The sequence below is a fragment of the Pseudorca crassidens genome, chromosome 14, assembly GCF_039906515.1.
Source record: "Pseudorca crassidens isolate mPseCra1 chromosome 14, mPseCra1.hap1, whole genome shotgun sequence".
In the NCBI taxonomy this organism is placed as follows: Eukaryota; Metazoa; Chordata; class Mammalia; order Artiodactyla; family Delphinidae; genus Pseudorca; species Pseudorca crassidens.
The window spans coordinates 66,507,505-66,532,952 of NC_090309.1; the positions used below are offsets into that span (position 1 = coordinate 66,507,505).

The 25,448-nt window shown below is 36.7% G+C and overlaps 1 protein-coding gene across 9 annotated transcripts in view; it reads right to left on the reverse strand.

Annotated features, from left to right (window-relative positions):
* The window catches only part of BIRC6 (baculoviral IAP repeat containing 6), a 237,804-nt gene that overhangs the window by 35,151 nt on the left and 177,205 nt on the right, over nt 1–25,448 (reverse strand). For all 9 annotated transcript variants that reach the window (XR_010934089.1, XM_067703312.1, XM_067703310.1 and 6 more), the window contains one exon: nt 6,141–6,351. Coding sequence is in view for 8 of the 9 variants with exons in the window: in XM_067703312.1 (XP_067559413.1) it covers nt 6,141–6,351 (211 nt within the window). In the remaining variant the exon portion in view is untranslated. The remainder of the gene's footprint in view (nt 1–6,140; nt 6,352–25,448) is intronic.

Genomic DNA, 25,448 nt, shown 5'->3' on the forward strand with positions numbered 1-25,448 from the left:
TTTGTTAGTTTATATTTGCAAAATGCTATTACTTTTAGAGGACTTGATATATCCTATTAATAAAGTTTCCCAAAGCGTGAGAAAACATTAAGTGATAATTAGACATGGTATTAGTTAACTGAATTGAAGAGTGAGAAAACTAGTCTCTTTCCAATGAAAAGAAAGGTCTCAGTAAGCCTTTGGTAATTTCTTAGCATTGTTAAATCTTCCTTATTAAAACACAAAACGGGTCTGGAGTCAGACACTAACTTTTTTTTTTTTTTAATATTTATTTATTATTTATTTATTTTTGGCTGCATCAGGTCTCAGTTGCAGCACATGAGATCTTTGTTGAGGCACGCAGGATCTTTCATGGCGGCACTTGGGCTCCTCATTGTGGTGTGTGGGCTTCTCTCTAGTTGTGGCGTGTGGGCTTCTCTCTAGTTGTGGCGCAAAGGCTCCAGGACGCATGGGCTCTGTAGTTGTGGCGCATGGGTTCCAGAGTGCTTGGGCTCTGTAGTTTGCAGCACGTGGGCTCTCTAGTTGAGGTGCACGAGCTCAGTAGTTGTGGCGCACAGGCCCAGTTGCCCTGCAGCATGTGGGATGTTAGTTCTCTGACCAGGGATCAAACCCGTGTCCCCTGCCTTGTAAGGTGGATTCTTTACCACTGGACCACCAGGGAAGTCCCAGACACTAATTTTTTAAATTTAGTTTATTCACTTTTAGACTTATCTTCTATTTATGGCAAATGATACTGGTCCGTCTGATATGTTAGTAATGTGAAGTTTCCTCTTTAAATAAAATGTTTGGTTAAAAAAGAAAATCTGATCTAAAGAAAGATTCTAGCAAAAGCATGGGTGGTATAAGGTTTGAAAGTTCCTCCTCATAAATGCTGAGGCTCTTCACTCTGACAAAGAATTTCTACCAAGAAACATTTCCTTCAGTTTTCAACCATGAAAATGGTTTGGTTTATTTTGATCCGATTAATAAAAATCCCATTATCACATGATACTCTTTTAAGATGAATTCTAAAATAATATAGACAAAAGGCTCTAGAAAAATTAAATCTAAAGCCTACTTACTGTCATATAAGTTTTCCACATATACAATTTTGGCTGGATGACAGCTTTAAGGAAAGAGAAGAATTGTATGAAAATGAATGTAGTCTCACCCTGTCATTCCTAAACCTTAATATAAAAGATTTTAGATTCTCTGCTAATGATTCTGAGCCTCTGTCAAGCCAATAGATGACTGTTTTCTGTCTTCAGTAAAATAACCTAGTAGGATTAGTACTGGAGAACTTCTGCGTAGGATTACAGACTTCAGATTCTGGTATGTTAACAAAGGAAACCATGCTCCGAAAACCATTTATTCGATAGCACTTACACTTTATTGAAGGAGATCTCCAGGGATAAATCCGCAGTCACTGATACTAACACATAGGCAGAATAATGTAGTTAATAAGTAATTTAAAGCCCGAGTTATATTATTTCTTTTTTAAAGTCAAACATCTGAAACATAGACAGTATTTCTACCTAGGAACTAACTTTCTTTTAAGTCCATAATTTTAGAGCAAGAATGCTAATAGACTCAAATCCTCAGTCCCCAGAATGGCAGGATGGGAGAGGACACAAACAGCTCAACTGTCAAGACAGAAAGGATGAAAATCTCTTCCATGGCAATTTAGTCTTGTTCTAACTCCCACCCTAACCATTCAGATACACTGCAAGACAATCTTTTTTTTTTTTTTTTTTTGCGGTACGCGGGCCTCTCACTGTTGTGGCCTCTCCCGTTGCGGAGCACAGGCTCCGGACGCGCAGGCTCAGCGGCCATGGCTCACGGGGCGCAGCCGCTCCGCGGCGTGTGGGATCTTCCCAGACCGGGGCACGAACCCGTGCTCCCTGCATTGGCAGGCGGACTCTCAACCACTGCGCCACCAGGGAAGCCCCTAAGACAATCTTTTTATAATGCAGCTCTGATTAGATCTCTGCTGAAATCCTTTCAATGGCTCATCACATTTAAGAGTAGGTAACTATGAAGTTCTTCAAGCCCCTGCTTTCCTCTCTAGCCTCATTTCCCACCCCTATTTCTCACCCGAAGGACACCCAGGCACACCAAACTTCTTTATTCTCTACATTTCGCTGAATACTTGATGCTTTCTTTCACTCCAACATTCTTCACACAGCCTGGTACATCAGGCCCCTGCTCCTCTTTATTTAGCCAATTCTTATGTATTCTTTGGGCTTCCAAATCTGGGTTGATCCTCCAGTAATGTTTTAAACTTCCAATATGCCATGTACTGTGTTATTAAAACTGCCTAGTTATTGTTTCCCCCATAATCTGTCAGTCCCTTAGAAAAAGTCCTAATTTTCTTGTTATGCTCTCATGAACATTCAATAAACATCCGTTAAATGAACAAATCAGTGATGCTCTTGTGACTAGGCCAGATATCACCTATCTGAATATAAGCGCAAGCTTCTAAAACACTAATTAGATAAAAGCAAAGTAAATGATCTGCCTTTTCAGCTTCTTCATGATATTTTCCTAGTTCCTCTTATAGAAGGTTTCAGGCTTGGAGGGGAGAGTCAGTTAACCTATATAATCTCTATCATTCTTTGAATTTTGAGATCAAAATTAGTTGGGTTTAAGCATTGTCCTCAAGATAGGATACTTTTTTTTTTTTTTTTTTGCGGTACGCAGGCCTCTCACTGCTGTGGCCTCTCCCGTCGCAGAGCACAGGCTCCGGACGCGCAGGCTCAGCGGCCACGGCTCACGGGCCCAGCCGCTCCGCGGCATGTGGGATCCTCCTGGACCGGGACACGAACCCGCATCCCCTGCATCGGCAGGCGGACTCTCAACCACTGTGCCACCAGGGAAGCCCAAGATAGGATACTCTTAATTGGATTATTCCAACCAGTAAAAGTAAACTTCCTCTTTAGATTTGGGCAAAACGTTTTAATTTCTTTCATCCAAAAAAGCTAAAAATTGTAAGTATAACATATACAGAAGAAATAATATCAATGTAAATCATTATATGTAACCACAATTATCATCCAGAGACCTGCAAATTACATAGAGAATCTATCTTTTCTTTATCTAATATGACAAAATTGTGCTATGTTAAATTTTCATTTGGAGGGAAAGAACTGCATGCCTTTTGTGTATTTCTGGCTTTTAGAAAGAAAAAAAAAGTAACAAATGAGAAATAATAAGAAGAAAACAAGGCAATACAATAATATACATAAACATAATTAGTAAACTAGTACTTGCTTTCTTGCTTTAAAAAAAAAAAGAAAAACCTATACTAAATAGATGTACTCTCTCTACCCTTACCTATTTTTCCCCTGAGCCCCCAGGTGCAGATGTGGCCAGGACACCCCAGGGAATCACCCACAGTCAAGGCATCCCCCCCTACCTGCCTTATTTCTTACTGAGAGAAAAAGAGACAAAAATAATGCAAAAATGTTCTGAGCTGGGGAACACCTACACATTATTTTTAAAGTCATAACTCCAAATCCTGATGAAGCACTAAAACACATCCTAAAAGTGATATGTAAACAGAATGTAATTTGCCTTGACCATCCTCTTCGAAGAGTATCCTGGGTTTTGTTTTTGTTTTTAAATACAGTTGGGGATCAGGTAGAGGGGAGGGGGGAGGGGGAAGCTTTGCATCTTGAAACAGTGTTAAAAATAAATTTAGACCAATTTCTGTGGGTATAAACTTTACAGGAAATTGGACTATACTGTTCACTTTATTAGAGTTCTAGTCTGATGAAAATATAAAAAGAAATACATTTAAGTTTTGACAGGCTGGAAAAGAGTAGATTTTCCCCTCTTTCTGTGAAGTGGAAAGTGAATTCTCAAGGTGCCAAACCTTGATAGGAAAGTAGGGATGTTATAACATGTATGTCTTTGCTGGCTTCTTTTTGTAACAGAGGCTGTATTCTACACATATATAAAAAAAAAACAGATATCATGAGGAATCTTGACGAAGAGGCACATTCAAACCATAATACAAAACTCTCTTTAGTGTTTGTCAGTAAAATAGCTTTAAAATATAGTTAACTGCACAGGGTCACTGTAAAGATAAAATAAAAAATGAAATGATCTCTGTGAACAGTCATGATCTTTATGTGCATGTTTTTTTTTCAATTTTAAAAAAATTAACTAATTTATTTATTTTTGGCTGCGTTGGGTCTTCATTGCTGCGCGTGGGCTTTCTCTAGTTGCGGCGAGTGGGGGCTACTCTTCATTGCAATGCGCAGGCTTCTCATTGTGGTGGCTTCTCTTGTTGCGGAGCACGGGCTCTAGGTGTGTGGGCTTCAGCAGTTGTGGCTCATGGGCTCTAGAGCGCAGGCTCAGTAGTTGTGGCGCATGGGCTTAGCTGCTCCGCGGCATGTGGGATCTTCCCGGACCAGGGCACGAACCTGTGTCCCCTGCATTAGCAGGCGGACTCCCAACCACTGCGCCACCAGGGAAGCTCCCTACATGCATGTTTTGCTGGTACAAAATTTAAAAGTTTTGAAGTGTCATTTTTTCTTGGTGAAAGATTTTAAAGAATTTCTTTTTCCAGGTAACCAAGTAGAAAAATAAAGAGCTCCTGTGAACTGAAACTCAGTTATCCTCTATCCGCAATTAAATTTTTGTAGTGGTTCATTAATACATTTCATGCAGAAGTTTAATTTTTAAGAAATTATACTGCATGTTATGTGAACAGGATATACATTAAGAAAAGCAGCAAAAGCGGCACTCTAGGTCTGCAAATTCCATTCACTTAGCTCAGTTAGAAAATCAGACCTTTAGTCTGATGATACCACACTATTTTTGTATAATTATGTTAGCTACCTAGGTTACCAGTTAGAAAGATTTTTGCCATAATGAAGGATGGGACCAAAGATAATATTATTTTCTTCTCTACAACATAAAAAAGTCTCACACTATCAAAGAAAATATACCTTTACATTTTCCCTCCCTGGTAAAAGAGTATGAACCTACAGCTTTTTATATCGCTACCAACTGGGTCTTCTTTAATCTCTTCTCTAATTCATGATTCTTACTGCCTGGCAGTGAGCCACTAGTTTTTAAAGTGATATTGACAATACAATAAAGCTAAAAGATTCAGAATCATCTGAGGAGTTGATTTCTTCTGAAAAATGAAAGCTGACAAAAACTATTCCTCCAATGACCAATTCTCTGCCATCATTTGATGTATACTGAGTTTCTCAAATTTTAGGCTACTAAAAAAATAAGTGAGAACAGGTAGGACAAATATATTGCAAAGATGGTAAAGATTAACTGATTCAAAAGACCACTAACAAAGAAATAAGCTTCCTCTAGCCTAATTCTGAATGTTTATGCAAACATCAGAATTTATGCCATCTTTAAGTAAAACTGACAACCATTAAACAGATTCTGCTAAGAGAATGAAAAAGGTTACCAGGAAAAGGTTTTTAAAAAAGTTTTTGATAAGAGGACTCACCATCTGATTTCTAGCAAGGTATAAACTTAACCAAAGATTCATTTAAAACTTCAATTTTCCACGAAGATAAAATACTAACTTTACTATAACTTCAACAAATAAATACCAAATCCTCTACCTTCTAAAAAACATTATAGCATGAATTATAACATATGTATCAAAATGAAACTAGTAATTCCTAAAGCCAACAGTTCTAATTCTATGAATCTACTCTGCAGAGATTTTTGCAAGTCCCAAAAGATGTATGTCAGAGGTTATTACAAATTAGAAATAACCCAAATGTCCACTAATAGATGGTTAAGTAAAATACAGCATCTATATACAATGCATAATCAGAAATATTAAGAACATTACCAGCAATATGTATTTACTGAGAGTGAAGGTGTCTTTCACCTCAATATTGAGTAAAACTAGCATCTATCTGTATAATAGGTACAATGTGATAGCATTTAAGAAAAACTCTATCTATAGCTATAAGATCGCATAGGGCGATGTCTGGTAAGCCACTGTTAATAAACGTTTCTGAGTGTAGGATTTGGTGGCTACTTTTTCTTTGCAGTTTTATTTACTGCTTGTGCATATGTTTGTTTAATTAGCATACATCATTTTTAAAAAACCAACAAAGCTATTTTAAAAAAGATAGTAAAAGCCAAGGTCAAAAGAAATGAACAAAGTATAGTACCTTAAACGGTTGGTGTAGGTATCAACACAGGTCTTCATTTTGGCTAATAATGTACCAACAGAAGTTTGACACTCTGACTGTTCTTCTTCCTCTTCACCATTCTCTGCAGAAAGAGGCAACAATAGGGGCACCATGCACGTACAAGAAGCAATGGCCCGGAGCAATTCTAGCAGAGCTCGATAGAGTGGCACATGTCTTGCCATGTCGAGAACTGTAAGAAGGAAGAAGGGGAAAGCATAAAATGAGCAGATGTGCAATATAAAAGTAAGTCCACAGCAATGTAGCTTCTACTTGGATCTTAAGATTGATTGCTGGGTTGGTAAGTGGACTAAAGTAGATGTTCATGAAGCACCAATGTACAAAGTGTAGCACTTTTAGGGAACAAAAAAAAATGAAAATGGCACAGAGTTGGGGAGACAGCAAGAAATGTAATTAAGTAACTATTTAGTTATATCACACATAAAAATGATTAAATAGTCCAGATAATACATTATGGCAGTAAATACATTTACTTATTTACTTAAAAAAATTATTTATTATTTATTTTTGGCTGCATTGGGTCTTTGTTGCTGCATGCGGCTTTCTCTAGTTGCGGCAAGTGGGGGCTACTCTTCATTGCGGTGAGCGGGCTTCTCATTGTGGTGGCTTCTCTTGTTGCGGGGCACGGGCTCTAGTAGTTGTGTGGGCTTCAGTAATTGCAGCATGCAGGCTCAGTAGTTGTGGCACACGGGCTCAGTAGTTGTGGCGCACGGGCTTAGTTGCTCCGCGGCATGTGGGATCTTTCCGGACCAGGGCTCGAACCTGTGTCCCCTGCATCGGCAGGCGGATTCTTAACCACAGTGCCACCAGGGAAGCCCTAAGCTATGATCTTATCCCAGTTATAAAAAGCAACAAACAACATTAATTAATCCTAAAAATTAATCTGACCTCTATAAAAAAGAAAAATACTTAGTGTTTTAGATAGCGTGTTCATTAAGAGGTAGAAGATTATTTCCCAATGTTATTAAATAATGTATAGTTATAATACTTTCCTCAGAATTTGCTATTTCTCCTTACATTCTTTTGAATGGAGTTCTATGAATGTAATTTATGCTCCGTATTACAATATTACCTCCAACTAATCCACACTTCACTGTTCAACATTCTATTCCCAGAAAAATAAAGCCAACTATAAGAAAGCATAGTTGTGTTTTTTGGTTTTTTTTTTTTTTTTTTTTTGCAGTACGCGGGCCTCTCACTGTTGTGGCCTCTCCCGTTGCGGAGCACAGGCTCTGGACGCGCAGGCTCAGCGGCCATGGCTCATGGGCCCAGCCGCTCCATGGCATGTGGGATCCTCCCGGACCGGGGCACGAATCCGTGTCCCCTGCATCGGCAGGTGGACTCTCAACCACTGCCCAACCAGGGAAGCCCAGCATGTTTTTTTATAATATAGTAAATAACATATATTCTTACATTAGAAAAGCAGTAATATAAATTACCTGCTAAATCACATCACGTTAAGTAATTCTAAACATTAAAGTGACAGAAGGTTATTATGTATACACAAAAACTGTCTTAGGGGTTTAATAACAGGATAACAGGATAACAATCCATGCAACTGAAAATGAGGCAATGTTGTGTTCTTATTATAAGACAATAAACTTGGAGAATTAAATCTAAAATGTTCTGAGATATAAATAAACTATTCGATCCAAAGAATATAAGAAATGATTTGACATAGGAAAGAACTTGCATGAAGAACTTGCTCAAGACTGTATAATCAGTGAAGTGGAGCAAGCAGGATGCACACACAGGTCATCCAGTTCTGAAGTCCAGACACTTAACTACTGAAATATAACGGCACTCAATAGTCACAGTTTCAGAAAAAAACACTAACATGATTTACCAAGAGAGGAAAAAAAAGTGTTCTAGGCATGGGAAAAAATTTAACATGGCCTGAAATTCCTCCTAACAGGTTCCTTAAAGCACACTAAAAAGTGCTAGGTGCCTTTAAGCTTTAATCGGTATAGTTCATAATCTTAAATATTTTCAACATACCTTACAGCACAGTCTCAAATTTAGCTACAACATTCAAATGGTAAAATAATAAATTTCCCTCTTAATATAATTTAATTCTCTAGAAACTTTAAGTGGCACTTGTTATTTTAAAAAAAAATCAAAACTCTAAGTAATCCAAGCAAAATCACAAAATCATTTCCCGATGAATTATTTATAACTTTCAAAATCAACTTATTGAGGCACAACTTACAGTCAATAAAATGCACTAATTTTAAGTACATATTCAATGATATCTGACAATATACACTCCTGTGTAATCACTGCCAAAATGAAGATACGTAATATTTTTATCATCCCAAACACCTTTGTAGTTAATCATCCTCCTCTGGACAGCTTCAGGCAACCACTCCTATGCTGTCACCTTGGAAAGCAGATAAGCAACAGAGAAAACCAACAATGCCAAATCTGTTCTTTTTTTTTTTTTTAAACATTAAAAAAAAACCACTTACTTATTGATTGATTGATTGCCATGCAGTGCGGCTTGTGGGATTTTAGTTTCCTGACCAGGGACTGAACCCGAGCCCTCGGCAGTTAAAGCACAGAGTCCTAACCACTGGACCGCCAGGGAATTCCCCCAAATCAGTTCTTTAAAAATAAATAGCAAATCTCAATAGCCCCCGTCAGTTAAAAAAAATTGAATTCTTACTTAAAATCCTTTTCATTAAAAAGCTCCATATGGCTTCACAGGTAAATGTTATCAAACACTTAAAAAACACATACTTTTTTTTTTTTTGGCCACACCACGTGACTTGCGGGATTTTCGCTCCATGACCAGGGATTGACACCCCCCCCACCCCCCGCACTAAGCCGGCTGTGAAAGCACCTAGTCCTAACCACTGGACCGCCAGGGAATTCCCTAAAAAACACATACTATTAATTGTATGTGGTGTACTTCAGAAAACAGAGGAAGTGGTAACAACTCATTTTATGAGGACAAAATTACCCAGATACAAAATAAGACAAAGACATTACCAACAAAAAAAAGGAAGAAAAGAAAAAAGAAACTACAGATGAGTATCCCTCATGAACACAGAAACAAAAAAGTAAAATAAATCACAACCAAGTGGCTTTTATTCCAGGATTGCGAAGTCGACTTTACATTTGAAAAATCAATGTAATTCACCATATTAACAGACAAAATAAGAAAAGCCATATGATCATCTTACCAGATCTAAACAAAGTATTTAATGAAATTCAAAATCCATTGATGATAAAACTCTAACCAAACCAGAAACAGAAGAAAACTGCCTCAAGCTGATAAAGGGCATCTATAAAAAACCCTACATCAACCACCATATTTAATGGTGAAAAGACTGAACACCTTTCCCCCAAACTGACAACTTCTGCAAGATCTAAACAGTACAATAAGAAAAAAAAAAAAAAATCTTTTAAAGAAATAAACAAAACTCATAGAAATTGGAAAGAAGAAATAAAATTGTCTGTCTTTAATGTTCATGGCATGATTATCTTTCTATACAGAAATCCTAAGGAATGTAGCACAACTACTGAGTTGTACAAGGTAGTAGCATATCAGGTGAATAAATAAAAATCAACTGTATTCTTATATACTAGTAACAAGAAAATAAAATTTTTAAAAAAGTATAATTTACAATAGCATAAAAAATGAAATTGGGATAAATTTGACAATTTCAGAAGTATAAAAACACTGCTGAGGCTCATTAAAGGAAATTTAAACAACTAGATATACAATGCTCATAGAAGACCCAATATTGTTAATAAGTTAATTCTCTCCAAATTCATGTACAGATTGAATGCAATTCCAATCAAATTTCCAATGGGCTTTTAGTTGGGGGGTAGAAACTGACAAGATGACTCATATATATGGAAATGCAAAGGACCTAGAGAGTCAAAATAATTACAGCTGAATTTTATTTGCCATAAGATTATAAATTCTGCAATTAATGCATCTTAAGAGTTAAGTAAACTTTATAAATATTAACTGGTCAAATGCTTGCCTTTTTTGAAACTACCTAGTAGGACAAAGGAACAAGAAACAAACAAATTTACAATGATACTTTGACTAATAAAATCTCTGAGAGTAGAAATCCTCTAGGTAAAAACAAAACAAAAATACTTTGCAAATCATGCAAAGCCTAATTGTTTAGCTGAATACCTATGACTGACAAAAATACTTCCATGTAGAATTTCTATTCATTCTAGCCCACATAAAAGTTACAAGAGCTTGGGTATATAATCGCTGATGTCCCAACACCAGCCTTTTACTCTTCTCTCCAATTCTGGTAGAAATAGCTAATCTGTGTAAGTTCCAAATATTTTCATACTCTCATCTTCTATTACCAATCTGTCTGTTCATACTTCTAGCTATACATGCTAGATATAATGTTACTGATTACTATTTCTGGATGGTGGTCCATGAGGTAACTTAGGTTAAAATTTATTTTTACTTTCTCCTTCGTGCTTTTAGGCATTGCTTAATACTTATAGCCTGCATAAAACCATGTCTTAAATTTGCTTTAAAATAACCTATTATGTGTATATATGTATGTGTTTGGAAAAAATGGGTTAGTGAGCATGTAACTGAAAAGCATGGCCATATGTTTATCTGATGAAGCTGGTGATGGAACTCAAAGGGGTTCATTATGCTACATTCACTAGTTTTACATATTTTGAACTTTTACATAATAAAAAATTTTATTAAATTGTCATGGTCATTAAAGACAAAGTTGGGGGAATGTTACAAACTGAAGAAGGTGGAAAAGGTTACTAAATGATTCTAGATTAAATTTTGGACAAAAAGCAATTTTTTTCTTTGCTATAGAGGACATAATTGGGACAACAGATGAAATATGTATGGTATCTGTGGATTGGATGATTAGATAGGTGTATTCTATCAATGCTTTTTTTCTGATTTTGGTTACTGTAATGTGGTTATGTAGTAGGCTGCCTTTGTGTTTTAGGAAATAAACAGTGAAATACTTAGGGGTAACAGAGCTATCATATCTGCAACATATGTCTCACAATTGGTGCAGAAAAAATAATGTGTGTATGTATAAAATTTATATATGCTTACATGTATAGATAGACAAAAGAAAGGAAGGAAGTTGGTATCAAACTCCTAGAAAGGCATGGGGTGCGGGGGGACTTCGCTGGTAAGACTCCGTGCTCCCGATGCAAGGAGCCCGGGTTCGATCCCTGGTCGGGGAACCAGAGCCCACATGCATGCTGCAACTAAGAACCCTCATGCTGCAATTAAAGATCCCGCATGCCAAAATGAAGACTCCGCGTGCCACAACTAAGACCCGGTGCAGCCAAAATAAATAAATAAATAAAATAAATATTTTTTAAAAAAAGAAAGGTGTGGGGAAATAGCCACTCAACATTACTGGTATAATGTCTATGGAGCACAAGTTACAATCTGTCAAAACAACAAATTGGCATACCCTTTGAATCATCAATTCTAGTTAATTCTGAAAACTAATCCTACAGATAAAATTATCAAGGTCACCAAAATTAGTCACTGCAACATTGTTTATAACAGCAAAATAATCCATTTATGTTCATTAGATGGAGCTGTTTCGATTACTAAATATCAATTACGCAGTCATAAAAATGAAGATGTGCCTTATGCTGCATTGGAACAAATTCCAAAATACCTAAGGTGGGAACAGGAGGAACAAGGAATAGAAATGGGGTTGTATGGGGAATTCCCGGGCGGTCCAGTGGTTAGGACATGGTGCTTTCACTGCCAGGGGCCCGTGTTCAATCTCTTGATTGGGGAACTAAGACCCTACAAGCCTCATGGGTGTGGGGGGGAAAAAAAAAAGAAAGAAAGAAAGAAAGAAAGAAATGGGGTTGTATGGTATAGTGCCATTTCAGTAAATATAACAACAACGTAAAAGGTAAGGAAAAAGAATATGTATTCATATTTACTTGTTTTTTATATATACATATATACACACACACACAGGATCTCTATTAAAAAATATAAGAAATTAGTACTATTGATTATCTCTAGGGAGCTAAATTGGTCGGCTAGAGGACAGGTGCAGGAAGACAACCATTTATTAGATACCATCTTAAAACTTTTGAATTTTAAAACAAGTGAAGAATATAATATTTGGATAAAGAAAAAAATGTGTAATTTAATAAAGCTGATTAATGTTACAGGTAAAAGGCACATGATATAGTACACTTAGGTATGTGTTGAATTTTTACTTTCAAGGAATTAATGGATGCAAAATATCCCACTATAAGGATATAGAACAATTAATGAGAGGTTAAAAATTTTATTAGGCTTTTGAAACCTAATTTTTTTTTCGCACCAGCTTGACAGCATGAAGAGTTCAGTGAACCTGCTCCGCCATGAAACAGATACAAATTTTTTAAAAAACATCACCACTCAAGGCCCTAGAAATAGTCCAAAGAGCACACAACAAACTGAGAAAACATTCATTTAAGAAAGTCTACTAAAACTCAGTAAGAAAAACAAGAACCTAAAGTATTTGAACCAAGATCCTACTCTCTTCCTGCTCTCAGCAAGAAAGCAAACTCACCACAGACTGGTAGAACCTGAGCTCCCTCTTCCCCTAGCTTGAGTTAGAAGATTATCTCCCCAGGATGGGAAGATCTCAGCATTTCTCATCCTACCACCAGCTACTTGCTGCTGTGGCTAAGTTTCAGATAAGTAGAGCTAAGAGGCAGATGCTTCCTTTTCCCCAGACCCCACTTATGGTACTGGGGATCTGAATAGATAATTCTCCAAAAAAGATACACAAATGACCAGCAAACACATCATCATTAGTCATCAGGGAAATGCAAATCAAAACCACAATGAGATACCTGCCATCTCACATACACTAAGATGGCTGTAATTTAAAAGTCAAGGAGGGGCTTCCCTGGTTGGCACAGTGGTTGAGAGTCCACCTGCCGATACAGCGGACACGGGTTTGTGCCCCGGTCTGGGAAGATCCCACATGCCGCGGAGCGGCTGGGCCCGTGAGCCATGGCCGCTGAGCCTGCGTGTCTGGAGCCTGTGCTCCGCAACGGGAGAGGCCACAACAGTGAGAGGCCACAACAGTGAGAGGCCCACGTACCGGGAAATAAATAAATAAATAAATAAAATAAAAGTCAAGGAATAACTTATTACCATGTGAACCAGCATTTCCACTCCTAGGTATACAGACAAAGTAAATGAAAGGAGGAACGAAAACAGATATTTGTACACTCATGTTCACTGTTATTCACAATAGCCAAAAGGTATAAACAACTCAAATGTCTATCAAATGATGAATAAGCAAAATGCAGTAGATATCCATACAGTGAAATATTATCCAGTCATAAAAAGGAAATCGAGTACTGATACATGAAACAATATCAATGGACCTTGACAACACTGTACTGAGATTAAAAATTTAAACAAAAGACTACATATTACATGATCTGATTTATATGAAATGTTCACAGTGGGCAACTCTCTATACATAGAGAGACAGTAGATTAGTGGTTGCTTAAGGCTGGAGGGGTGGTAAGGAGAAAGAGGGATGATAGCTAAGGTGTATATGGTGGGGTTTTTTTAAATTAATTTAATTTATTTATTTTGGCTGTGCTGGGTCTTCGTTACCGTGCACGGGCTTTCTCTAGTTGCGGCGAGCAGGGGCTACTCTTCGTTGAGGTGCGCAGGCTTCTCACTGCAGTGGCTTCTCTTGTGGAGCACGGGCTCTCGTCGCGTGGGCTTCAGTAGTTGTGGCGCACAGGCTTAGCTGCTCCACGGCACGTGGGATCTTCCCAGACCAGGGCTCGAACCCACGTTCCCTGCATTGGCAGTAACCACTGTGCCACCAGGGAAGCCCTGGTTTCATTTCGTTTTCTTCTTTTTTTTTCTTCTTTTCTTTCCTTCCTCCCTCCCTCCCTCCCTCTCTTCCTTCCTCTCTCTCTCTCTCTCTTTTTATGGCTGCATTGGGTCTTCGTTGCTGTGCATGGGCTTTCTCTAGTTACGGCGAGCGGGGGCTACTCTGCGTTGTGGTGTGCGGGCTTCTTACTGTGGTGGTTCCTTTTGTTGCAGGGCACGGGCTCTAGGTGCGCGGGCTTCAGTAGTCGTGGCACACAGGCTCAGTAGTTGTGGCTCGTGGGCCCTAGAGCACAGGCTCAGTAGTTGTGGCGCACGGGCTTAGCTGCTCTGCGGCATGTGGGATCTTCCTGGACCAGGGCTCGAAGCCATGCCCCCTGCACTGGCAGGCAGAATCTTAACCACTGTGCCATCAGGGAAGCCACCTCTGGTTTCTTTTTAAATTGACAAAAATGTTCTAAATTTGATTGTCATAACAGTTGCACATAACTGTGAACATGCCAAAAATCAGTGAATGTGCCCTTTAAGTGGACAAATTGTATGGTAAGTGAATTATCTTTCAATAAAGCTGTTATTAATTTTTTTAAGTACTTATTCACATACCATTTGCTCCTTTTTCTTCTGGGATGTTTATTTTCTTCAATTGCTTAATAATATTACTTTGTATATGAGACAAAGAACACAATAAGCTTTCCAAACATTTCCCCCAATATGATGTTTTGATTTTCAAATATATGCAAACATAGATGTAAATGCATACTCATACAGCCTCTTCCAACTTGAGACCAGCAAAAGAATGAAGTCTTGGAAAAACTTTCTTTCACTCACGTTTTGAATGGCCTCCATTTCTCTAAAAGTATTTGAAACATTAGAATTTCCATTACTATAAATGTAGCCAGTTATCCAAAGATTTCCATTTGTACTGCTTTATAAACTTATTTATCAAAGTACTGCACACAGTGTTTTATTTTCCCCAATCCCCTTCCATGCGGCATACAATGAAAAAAAGAACAGAGAACAAAAATCATCCCAATAAAAGCCCTAGCTAGTTATTTTGTGGATATTGACCAAATGATTCTAAACTTTATATGGAAAGGCAGAATACCCAGAAGAGCCAACACAATAATGAAGAAGAAGAAGAACAAAGTCAGAGGACTGATATGACCAGACTTCGAAGCTTACTATAAAGCTACAATGATGAAGATAATGTAGCACTGGCGAAAGAACAAATAGATCAATGGAACAAAAACAGTAACAAGAATCTGTACATGACGGTTTATAGCAGCTTTATTCATAACTGCCCCAAACTGGAAGCAATCGAGATATTCTTCAAAAGGTGACTGGATAAACAAACTGTTATATATCAATACAGTGGAATATTATTCTGCAATAAAAGGAAATGAGCTATCAAACCAAGAAAAGACATGGAGGAAACTTAAACGTATATTGTTTAGTAAAAGAAGCCAATCTGAAATGATTGCCAACTATATGACATTCTGGAAAAGGAAAAACTATGGAGCCAGGAAAAATATCAGTGGTCACCAGAGGTTTCACTGTGGGGAGAGAGAGGATGGGATGAATAGAGCACAGGAAATTTCTCAGGGCAGTGAAACTATTCTGTACAATACTGTAATGGTGAAATGCACAACACCAGGCATCTGTCAAAACCCATAGAATGGTATAACACAAAGAGTGAACCCTAATGTAAATTACTGACTTTAGCTAAAAATAATATGTCATGTCACTATTTGTGTATCAATTGTACCATGTACCACACTAATACAAGATGTAACAGGACACTATGAGTGGAAGGGGGTGGTGATATGTACTATCTGCTCAATTTTCTGTAAACCCAAAGCTGCTTTTAAACTAGTAGTCTATTGATTTTTTAAAATATTAGTCTATTAATTTAAAAAAATTAACTACCTAAAATTATAGTACTTTACCTAAAATTACATAAGAATACAGGTAATCCAAGACAGGTTGATTTTTCAAAAGCAATTAAATGGTTATGAAGTTATCAAGAACAACAAGAAAAACCACAAAATGAGAAGCTACCTCTCCACTATACGAATAAAGCCGAGGACAGCCTACCGTGCTGATACTCAATACTGAAGAGAGGGGGAAAAGAATCTGACAAACATGAAGGGTTGATAATTTTTAAAACACTTTAAAATCTGGAAATAAATGGGCGTAGAGAAAATAAGACAGCTCTTCTAAAATAAATGAAACATGATACTTCTTTTTATGCTGTTGTTGTTTATCTTATTCAATTAAGTTAGCAGTGAGAGGATTTTATGCTATTGTTGTTTATCTTATTCAATTAAGTTAGCAGTGGGAATCTTAAATTATGGAAAGAGAAGATACTCTCTTCATATCAAGGAGGGATGCAAGCAAAAGCTGTGGAGGCAAGGTAATAGGCAGTGGACAATGAGACTGCAAATAGTAAAAACAGGGCAAGACAAAATTATGGGTCTGATTTACAAAGAACTTTAAATAAATTTCAGTACTATGCCATTTCTTATGACACACATTTTAAACTTAAAATAGGAAGGTTTTGTATATTTGCATTTTTCTTGACAACAGTCAGTTACATAAACAAGTGTGCTCATTTTAATGTCAAATTCCACCCAGATATTAATGCATCCGGCAATCTATGCTTATGCCAGGAAACTGGAAAATGATTATTCATATCTGATTTTACATTACTCGTGTTTTTCTTTTAAAGACTTACGTCTGAATATCCCTGCAGAAGGGAATCTGGAAAACTAAGGGAGAGCTAATTTTTGCTCGCTTTTTTAAGATATGCACTTTTAAACTAACATGTATGGGTGGTCAGCGAACAAGAGGAGTCCGTAAATGTAACAAACTCTTAATGAAATACAAACGAGTACAAAATACACCAAGTGTTTCAATCCTGAATTCCTTAATCCTATGTTTGGCCATGCAGAACTTCATCAGAAAACTTTAGGTGTTTTTCCACACAGCACACTTCATCATTAATACAGGATTAAATGTGACCAGCCTGACAAAGAAGAGCAGGGGCATGACACTGTTATGCAACTCCATGTCTGCAAGGGTGGCTTGCAGCAACTTCTTCACTCAGCAAATGCCAAGTGCATGTTCAATGTTACTGCTTACCACCAACCAAGTAAAGACACTATCCTTTGGATCCTCAGATGAACCTGTTTGCTGAATTATGCAATGCTTGAAAACTACCTTGGAAGTATCATCAACAACTACAGATACAGGTGTGACACTACTATATAATTATTTCAGTAAGAGAAATTTTCTAATTTGAAAGTAGTTACTGGTACTAGGTAAAAGAATAAAATTCTCATCTTCTGTATTTGAAACAACATTTCAATGGGGAAAAGGATATTCAAATGGCTGGAAAAAAACAGAATAGTTTAAAGGTTGATAAGAAATTTGTAAGAAATAATCAAAAAGATTAGTCATTTTATCCATGAAACACATGATCCAGCATGTATAAAAGCTAAAAATAATTCTAAGAAAAAATGTAAAACATTTACTGCTTGGCTGACTACTGGCAGAAGCTCATCAATTCTTACCAAACAGTTACAGTGAAATTCACCACGGATTACTAATGGAAAAGACACACCCCTTCTGGAGAACTGAAAACATTTGCCATGTTCAACAAAGAAGTTTGTCCAGGTTTTTTGTGCACTTCCTTTTCTCTGAGTGTAAACAGAAGTTCTCCACAAAGAGAAAAGGTCCATTCATCACTACTGTGGACTAAAGCGGGATAACTGGGAATACTTTATTCCTGATGCAATGTAGGGTAAGGAACACTTCTCTTTTAATTATTTTGGAACTTGGACATTTATAGAAAATATTTTATAAAAACTATAAATGGAGTATAAGCTTTAAAAATTGTGAATCACTATTTTGTATACCTGTAATTTATATAATATCATACATCAACTATACTTCAAAAAAATAAACTCTGACATTTAGTAACTTCATTATTTTAGGCTAAAATATGTGGTGATTATACATATTAGGTATAAACTGTAATTCACATTAAATACATCAGCTTAAATATACATAAAAGACTTAAAAAATGTATTTATAGCTACTAAGTATACACCCAGAATATATAAATGACAGTATCTGTGTGCCTTTTCATTATATTTTCTATTATTCTATCCAACTGTTAAAATGATAATAGATTATTTGAAGTTCTACTAAAATGCCTCTATTTTCTATCATGTTCCACCACCTTCAACAGAGTAAATCAGAACTGCAGGCTGAAAAATAATGCAACAAAAGCAAGTACAATAAATTTATTTCCTATTTCTCTGTATAGTTCAAAGATACCTTTCCTAAGGATTTGTTTCACAGTCAACTTTCTTCTTCTCTAGACCAAGAAATTTTGGGGGAAAATGGGTACTCCTGTCATCACTACAACAGAAGATGTAAAGAAGCAAGAAGAGAAAGAAGAAAATGAAGAATCTGTCTTGACCATGTTAGGCATTATTGGGATAGTACTTAACTTCTTGGTAGTAGTTATTGTGTATATCTATATCACAAGCTGATAGTCTCTTTCATGGGGTTGCATTCAGGACAAAAGCCAGCTCTAACAAAAATGATTTCTAAGAATAACCTTTGAAAGAATATTTCCAGAAGATTATGACAAACATTCCAGGGCAAGTGCCTGCCTCTAAGGGCAGTAACCAGGGTAAGTGCCTTACTCTAGGCACTGCAGTGAATATATGGATAATAAAGATTTATTTCTGTATGCCAGAAAACACACAAGATCCAGTAATAGAAATAAGACACAAAAGCAACCATGCAATGGATTTTTTTCTAAAAGTACATATTGAATATATATCATTTTCATTCCAATTGCTTTTAAATTTATGTTTATTTTAAGCCTCTAATAATCTACCTAATATAGGAAAGGAAAATCTTTTCAGCATGGGAAAGAAAACTAACAAAATCTACAGAAAAATAAAGTTTTATTCAGTATCAATAAATGCTGAATATTCTCAAAAGCACTGTCTTCCTCTGGATTTATACTTAATATCTCAAAAGAAATGCATGCTTTATAATAATTTTTTGGTAGTTACGCATTTGTAACTATAAGATTGCATAGAAAATAAATACTACATAGAAAAAGCATCTTGTTTTTTTCTGATGTTCTTCAGCATGTGTTGACTTTATTTCTCTGATCAATTTCAGTAATACAAAACGAGAGGCCCACCTAAAGTATAAAAACTTCAACTCAGTCTAATAAAGTAATACTTGTTTATGGTATGTTCATTTGAGTGGACTCAAAAACTAATGTGAAAATTAAATAATAAATTGCTCAAATATTTATTTTCAATTAAAGAATTTATTCATCCTACTTTGCCTAACTTGAAATATAAAGTCATCCTACATTTCACGGAAATATCACATGGAAATAAAGCAATCAGAGATCCTTAAATTATTTCTCTGTAAATTAAAAATCCTTTCAAGTAACTGAATACTAAAATTTAATCCATAACTATATGCAATCAACATCCCTACAACTAGCGTGGCTAGTATGCATATCTTAAAAGATAATCATGTAACAAATATATTCTGTCTGGTAAACTACCTTATTCAAAAGGCAGCTCCATTTTTCAAAGTACCAATCCAATAATTTGACTTTTACACTTATAAACCTTCCTAACGCTAAACTATTTTCTTCCCTAGCAGATCAATAGTTGTAGAAATTATACTTGAACAACATACAGTTTTTTTAAAAAAAGGCTGAAATAAACACTGGGTACAGTAAAGTAAGAGAGAATTTTTTCATCTAGGATCTTAAATTCTCACTAAAATGTAACTCAACGAATAAACCAAAAACTCTTCCTTGATACTGTACATTTAAAAACAAAACATGGCTCTGCAATATAGATCTTCGCAAATGAGATTACTGAAAGGATATCTTAAGTGAGCATATATCATCAAGAATATTTGTACATTAATAAAATGTTAGTTCGAAGTTGTTTTACTGCAGAGCCATGAATTTAATATGTAATTAGTAATAACTCTATCACATACACGTGCTGTAAGGAAAACATCAATGAGTCTTACACAAATACTTTGATAAAAATAACTTCTGTATGTAAGGATTCATACACAATATTTCAATTTTTCCATTGTTTAATTTCTTGAATTTATACTTTTCAATCAAGCCTTAGCCAACAAACTGTTTTGGGGACTCATGTCAACCCTAGAATATGTTAAACTTTGGCTGAAGTTGGCAGTTAAGCCAGCCACTAGGGCAAAATAATGAAATAAACGGAAACCCTATCAAGAGGTCAAAGATTTTTGGCAGAATATCAAAGTATGAATGTTTTTTACACAAGTCAAGGCCAACTTGCTCTACTCAGCAAGAAGGATATTATACTGGGGGCATGATACACACACACACACACACACACACACACACACACAATCTTTTACAGTTTCTCATGTAAGCCTAATTCAATGATTGTTTTAGCCAATTCCCTTTTTATGCTTTTAAAAAGTATTCTACTGGGAATTCCCTGCTGGTCCAGTGGTTAGGGCTCGGCGCTTTCACTGCCACGGTGCAGGTTCAATCCCTGGTCAGGGAACTAAGATCCCATAAGCCACACTGCACAGCCACACATAAAAAAAGTATTTCACTAATTTATCATAAAAGCATCTAGTATGTGTAATATTTGACTATGTAATGGCAATATAACTGGCATAAATAAATTTGGAAACAAATATAACTCTTAATAGGCTTACAATTTAATTAATGGGAAATTTTATATATATATATATATATATATATATGGCACAAGTCAAGTTGTTTATAGAAGAAATGAAGAGTTATAGTTCATTTGGCAGGTTGGTTAGGTGGAATTTTATTAAGAAGGTGTGTACTATAAACAGACTACAATGTGAGAAGTGAAAATATAAACAATAGATACACTGGCAACTAACAGGAAGAGAAGGACCACTCTACTTTGGGTAAACAAGGAAGGTATCTTTAAAAGGTTCCAGATATTTTACCCTTACAAATCTATACAAATCAAATCAACTGGAGACCAGATAAATTTTAATTTAAGCAACCTCTCTCCCCCTTATAAAATTTATGCAACATAATCATTTAAGAGACAGAGTAATGTATTCCATACCAAAGACATTTCAAAATAGAATACCTTTGACAAACAGGAAAATTCTAGATAAAAGAAACTAATATTTATTGATGAACACTTATGTGTGCCAGATACTCTGAGTGGCCACTAACATGCTCAAAATTTTGGTACTCTGTACTCTTTTACCAAGAATGAAACAGCAGACAGGATCTTGTTTTTGACTCATATGCAGAAATAAAATACATTAAATGCAGGCAAGTGTTTCAGGTTTTATTTGTACTACTCAGATAATTTTTAAGAAAACTGGGGCCATATTATAACACAGTTTGGAATTAAAAACCAAGTGACCTGCAACTTTACTTAGCAGAAGAATCTTGTAAAATCTTCACCCATTTCTGACAGACTCATTATTAAAACAGTGTAAAGAAATGGCAATAAAATACAATATAGCTCAAAAGTTTCAAATGAACTTTACCAAGAAAACCATAAATAAGGATATGATGTTAAGAACTATGTGTTATGACAGCTCAATAATTTCTACTTATTTGTTTCTCAGGCAATGTGTATCAACAAAACAAGCAAAATAACTATTTTCTTAAATGATAAAGTAATATATTTTCTACTGATAAACCACTATATTTTCATGTAACAGTACTAATATAATTTGTAAGCCCTCTACAAACAACAGGCCCTCCTGAATTTGCTGCCCTGAGGCCTGAAAAGATAACAACGGTTCCAACTGTACGTTTACTCTGAAGGATCTTTTTAGTAATAACTTTTGGATTTAAAGAATGTGGTCATATTTAAGACATTTGCCATAACAACAAAATTAACTTTATTCTCTCATAAAATTAAACTTAAATACTGAATTTTTGAGGAATATAACCTAAGATATATCCCAAAGATATATTGGATTTTAACCCCAAATCCATTTTCCTGAGGAAAATCAGGTGGTATAAGAAAGCTTGCAATAATGGCTTTTGTCCCATTATAGCTAGTTACAGAACTACCATACCAATATTATGAAAAAGAGGAAATTTTAATACTAGTATATACTATCACTTAGCTAAGACAACCAAGCCAAATTAGTAGATACTTTATAATGTTCTCAATAAAAAAAAAAGTTTTGTGCTTGTTCTCCTTTATTCCTTCCTTTAACATATCACATGTATTCATTTCTCTCTTCCATAGTGAAAAAATCCATTTATATCTTTTTTAAAATTTGAAAATATGTGAGCTTAGTAATGGCCACATCACAGCTAAACAGTAAAACGTGGGCAACTGAATAAATTTCTCTGGATTTCATTTGCTCTTTCCTAATCTGACACTATGAAACACGCACTAAAAAGGTAGAGATTTTATAACACTTTGATAAAGAGTTTCCAGCATGCTCTACTATATTAATGGCAAGTAATTTAATGTGCTCAGTGGTGTTGTTTTCTGAAGACAGGAACATGTCATTTTCCAAAACGGGAATGAGAATGATAAGGGTGAGAGACTCTAAAGTAACATTTTACCTGCTAATTCTCACATTCATACAGTTTTACAAAGTATTTCTAGCAATGAAATGAGATCGCCATCTAGTGGCCAGTGGGGTAACTGAAGGCTTACTCAATAGCGTGTATGTAACTGCCAGCAGCCTGAGGAAAAATGATCCTCGTTCACAACGCAGCTTTCAAAATAACATGGCTGTGACAAATGGAACTCAGAATGTTGGGAGAGAGAAATTAAAATGAGCACATCCTTCATATGAATATTCTCCTATCTACCTAAGAAATCTCATGAAAATAACTACTTTCTTCCTTTTAAGATTTTTATCATTCCTTTTAAAAATGATACTAGAGATAAAAATAGCCTAATACAAACATATAAATCACTTATTTGTTTCAGTTACCTACCTTGAAGCTGTGGCTTCAAATTCACTGTTCTATACACAGAGTTACCTTAATGAGCATTGTTCGCCTCAAGTCTCACTCATTCACTACTTGTGCTGTGTGCACCCTTTGTTTCTATGAAAAAAAAAAGGCTCCTAAAAAGCAATTAAGTAGTCAAAGCAACACCTCAAAGGCTAAGAGGGAACATAAAGTGGATCTCTTGACGAGAAAATAAAAATCTTAGATCATTTAAAAAGTGGCATGTCGGGCTTCCCTGGTGGCGCAGTGGTTGAGAGTCCTCCTGCCGATGCAGGGGACACGGGTTTGTGCCCCGGTCTGGGAAGATCCCACATGCCGCGGAGCAGCTGGGCCTGTGAGCCATGGCCGCTGAGCCTGCGCGTCTGGAGCCTGTGCTCCACAACGGGAGAGGCCACAGCAGTGAGAGGCCCGCGTACCGCAAAAAAAAAAAAAAAAAAAAAAAAAAAAAAGTGGCATGTCGTCTGCCAAAGTGGACTGGTAAGGCTGATAAGAATAAACTGAACGTTCATAAAATAAAACAGAAAGAAGTCAAAATTTGTGGAAGTGTTAGTGCTGTCCTTACAATGGCAAAAATGGTTTCTCTGGTTCGTGATAAAGTGCCTGCAAAGACTGAAAAAGCATCAAGTTTGTGACTAGAGGACATGTCACAGAAGCATATCCCCGTTGAAGGCAAAACCATGTGTGAAAAAGCACTTGGCCTCTATGAGCACTACTGTGAGGGGGTTGAGGAGAGCTGAGGAGAGGAAGTTCAAGGCTAGTAAAGGATGGTTGGCTAGCTACGGAAAGTGCTACAGTCTTAAGAACTTAAAGAGCACAGGAGAATCGGCATTCCCAGAAGAGCTCAAGAAACTCACAGAAGAGAAAGGCTATCTTCTAGAGAAAGTCTTCAACTGCGATGAAACAGGCTTATTCGGGAATAAGATGTCCAATCATACCTACATCCATAACGGTACCAAGCAGGCCGCGGGGGCTCTAGGCCTGGAGAGATAGCTTTACTGGTGCTGTGTGGCAACACAGCAGGTCACATGATCAAGCTAGGCCTCATCTATGCAGCAAACAATCCCCAGGCCCTTGAAAACAAAAATTGCCTGCCCGTGTGTTGGCAATGCAACAAGAAAGCTTGAGTGACAGCCATCTTTTCTTGAGATGGTTCCACCAGTGCTTCATTCCTGAAGTGAAGAAATACCTCAAAGAGAAGGGGCTGCCAATAAGGTCCTCCTCACAATGCTCCCAGCCATCCCCAATGTCTCTGCTTTGCCAACAAGAACATGGAAGTGATGTTTCTGCCTCTTAACACTATCTCACTACCACAGCCACTTGACCAATGGATCATCAAGTGCATTATTGAGGTGACTTACACCCACTTCACCTTCAGGAGGATCCCTGCTGCCCTTGATACTAACCTTGACTTCAGCATCGTGGATTTATGGAAGAGCTTCGCAACTATAGATGAAACTGTCCTTATTGCAGAGGCTGCAGATGCCCTAAAGCCCAAGACCGTTAATGCATGTTGGAAGCCATTATGGAGTGGGGTAGTCAGTGATTACCCATTATTGATGCAGAAGTCAGGAATATCTTGAATGTTGCAAGTGAAGTTGGTGGAGAAGACTTCACTGATATGATGTGAGGACAACAAGGAACACACAGAAGAACACAGAGAAACCTTTCCCAACAAGGAACTCAAAGATCTACTGAAATCCTTGACAGATGATGATGATGATGATGATGATGATGATGCAGAAGATCTAGAAGAGGCAGGGCTATCAATCTGGACACTTGAAAAATTTGCAGCAGTTTTTCAAAAGGTGGAATTGTTAAAGGATATGATCCTGAGTACATCCTCCAATGGAATGAAACCTCCGTGTCACCCGAGGGATAACAACATAAGTACAACCACTGCAAGATTTGTTTGATGATGCAAAGAAAAGAGGAAACAGCTTACAACAATGTTTCTAACTAAAGCACCTGCAATTGTGAAGCCTTGATCTTCAATACTTCAAGACCCTCAGCTCACAACCTCCACACATCAAGACATCATTATTATTGGACCTCCTCCAAAGTATCAACATCTGCAATTAGAAGCTGGTTCTTCCAACACAGATGTCCTGTCAGTAGGTTCAAGTTAGCCTGATGTCTCACTGCTTACCTACATGCTACACATCTGTCGCCTCACCATAGGCATAAGACAGCAGTCATCATCATCATCACATGACGGTTAACAAAAGAGAAGAACCAGGGTTTTGGTGAGTGTTAACACAGTGTGTGTGAGAAAAAGAAAAAATTTATATTTTCTCTATTTATAACTATATTTTCTATATGTACTTAGATTTTAAACATTCTATGTATTTCTCTTTCATTAAATGAAAGCAGTCTGTATGTGCTGAAAGGA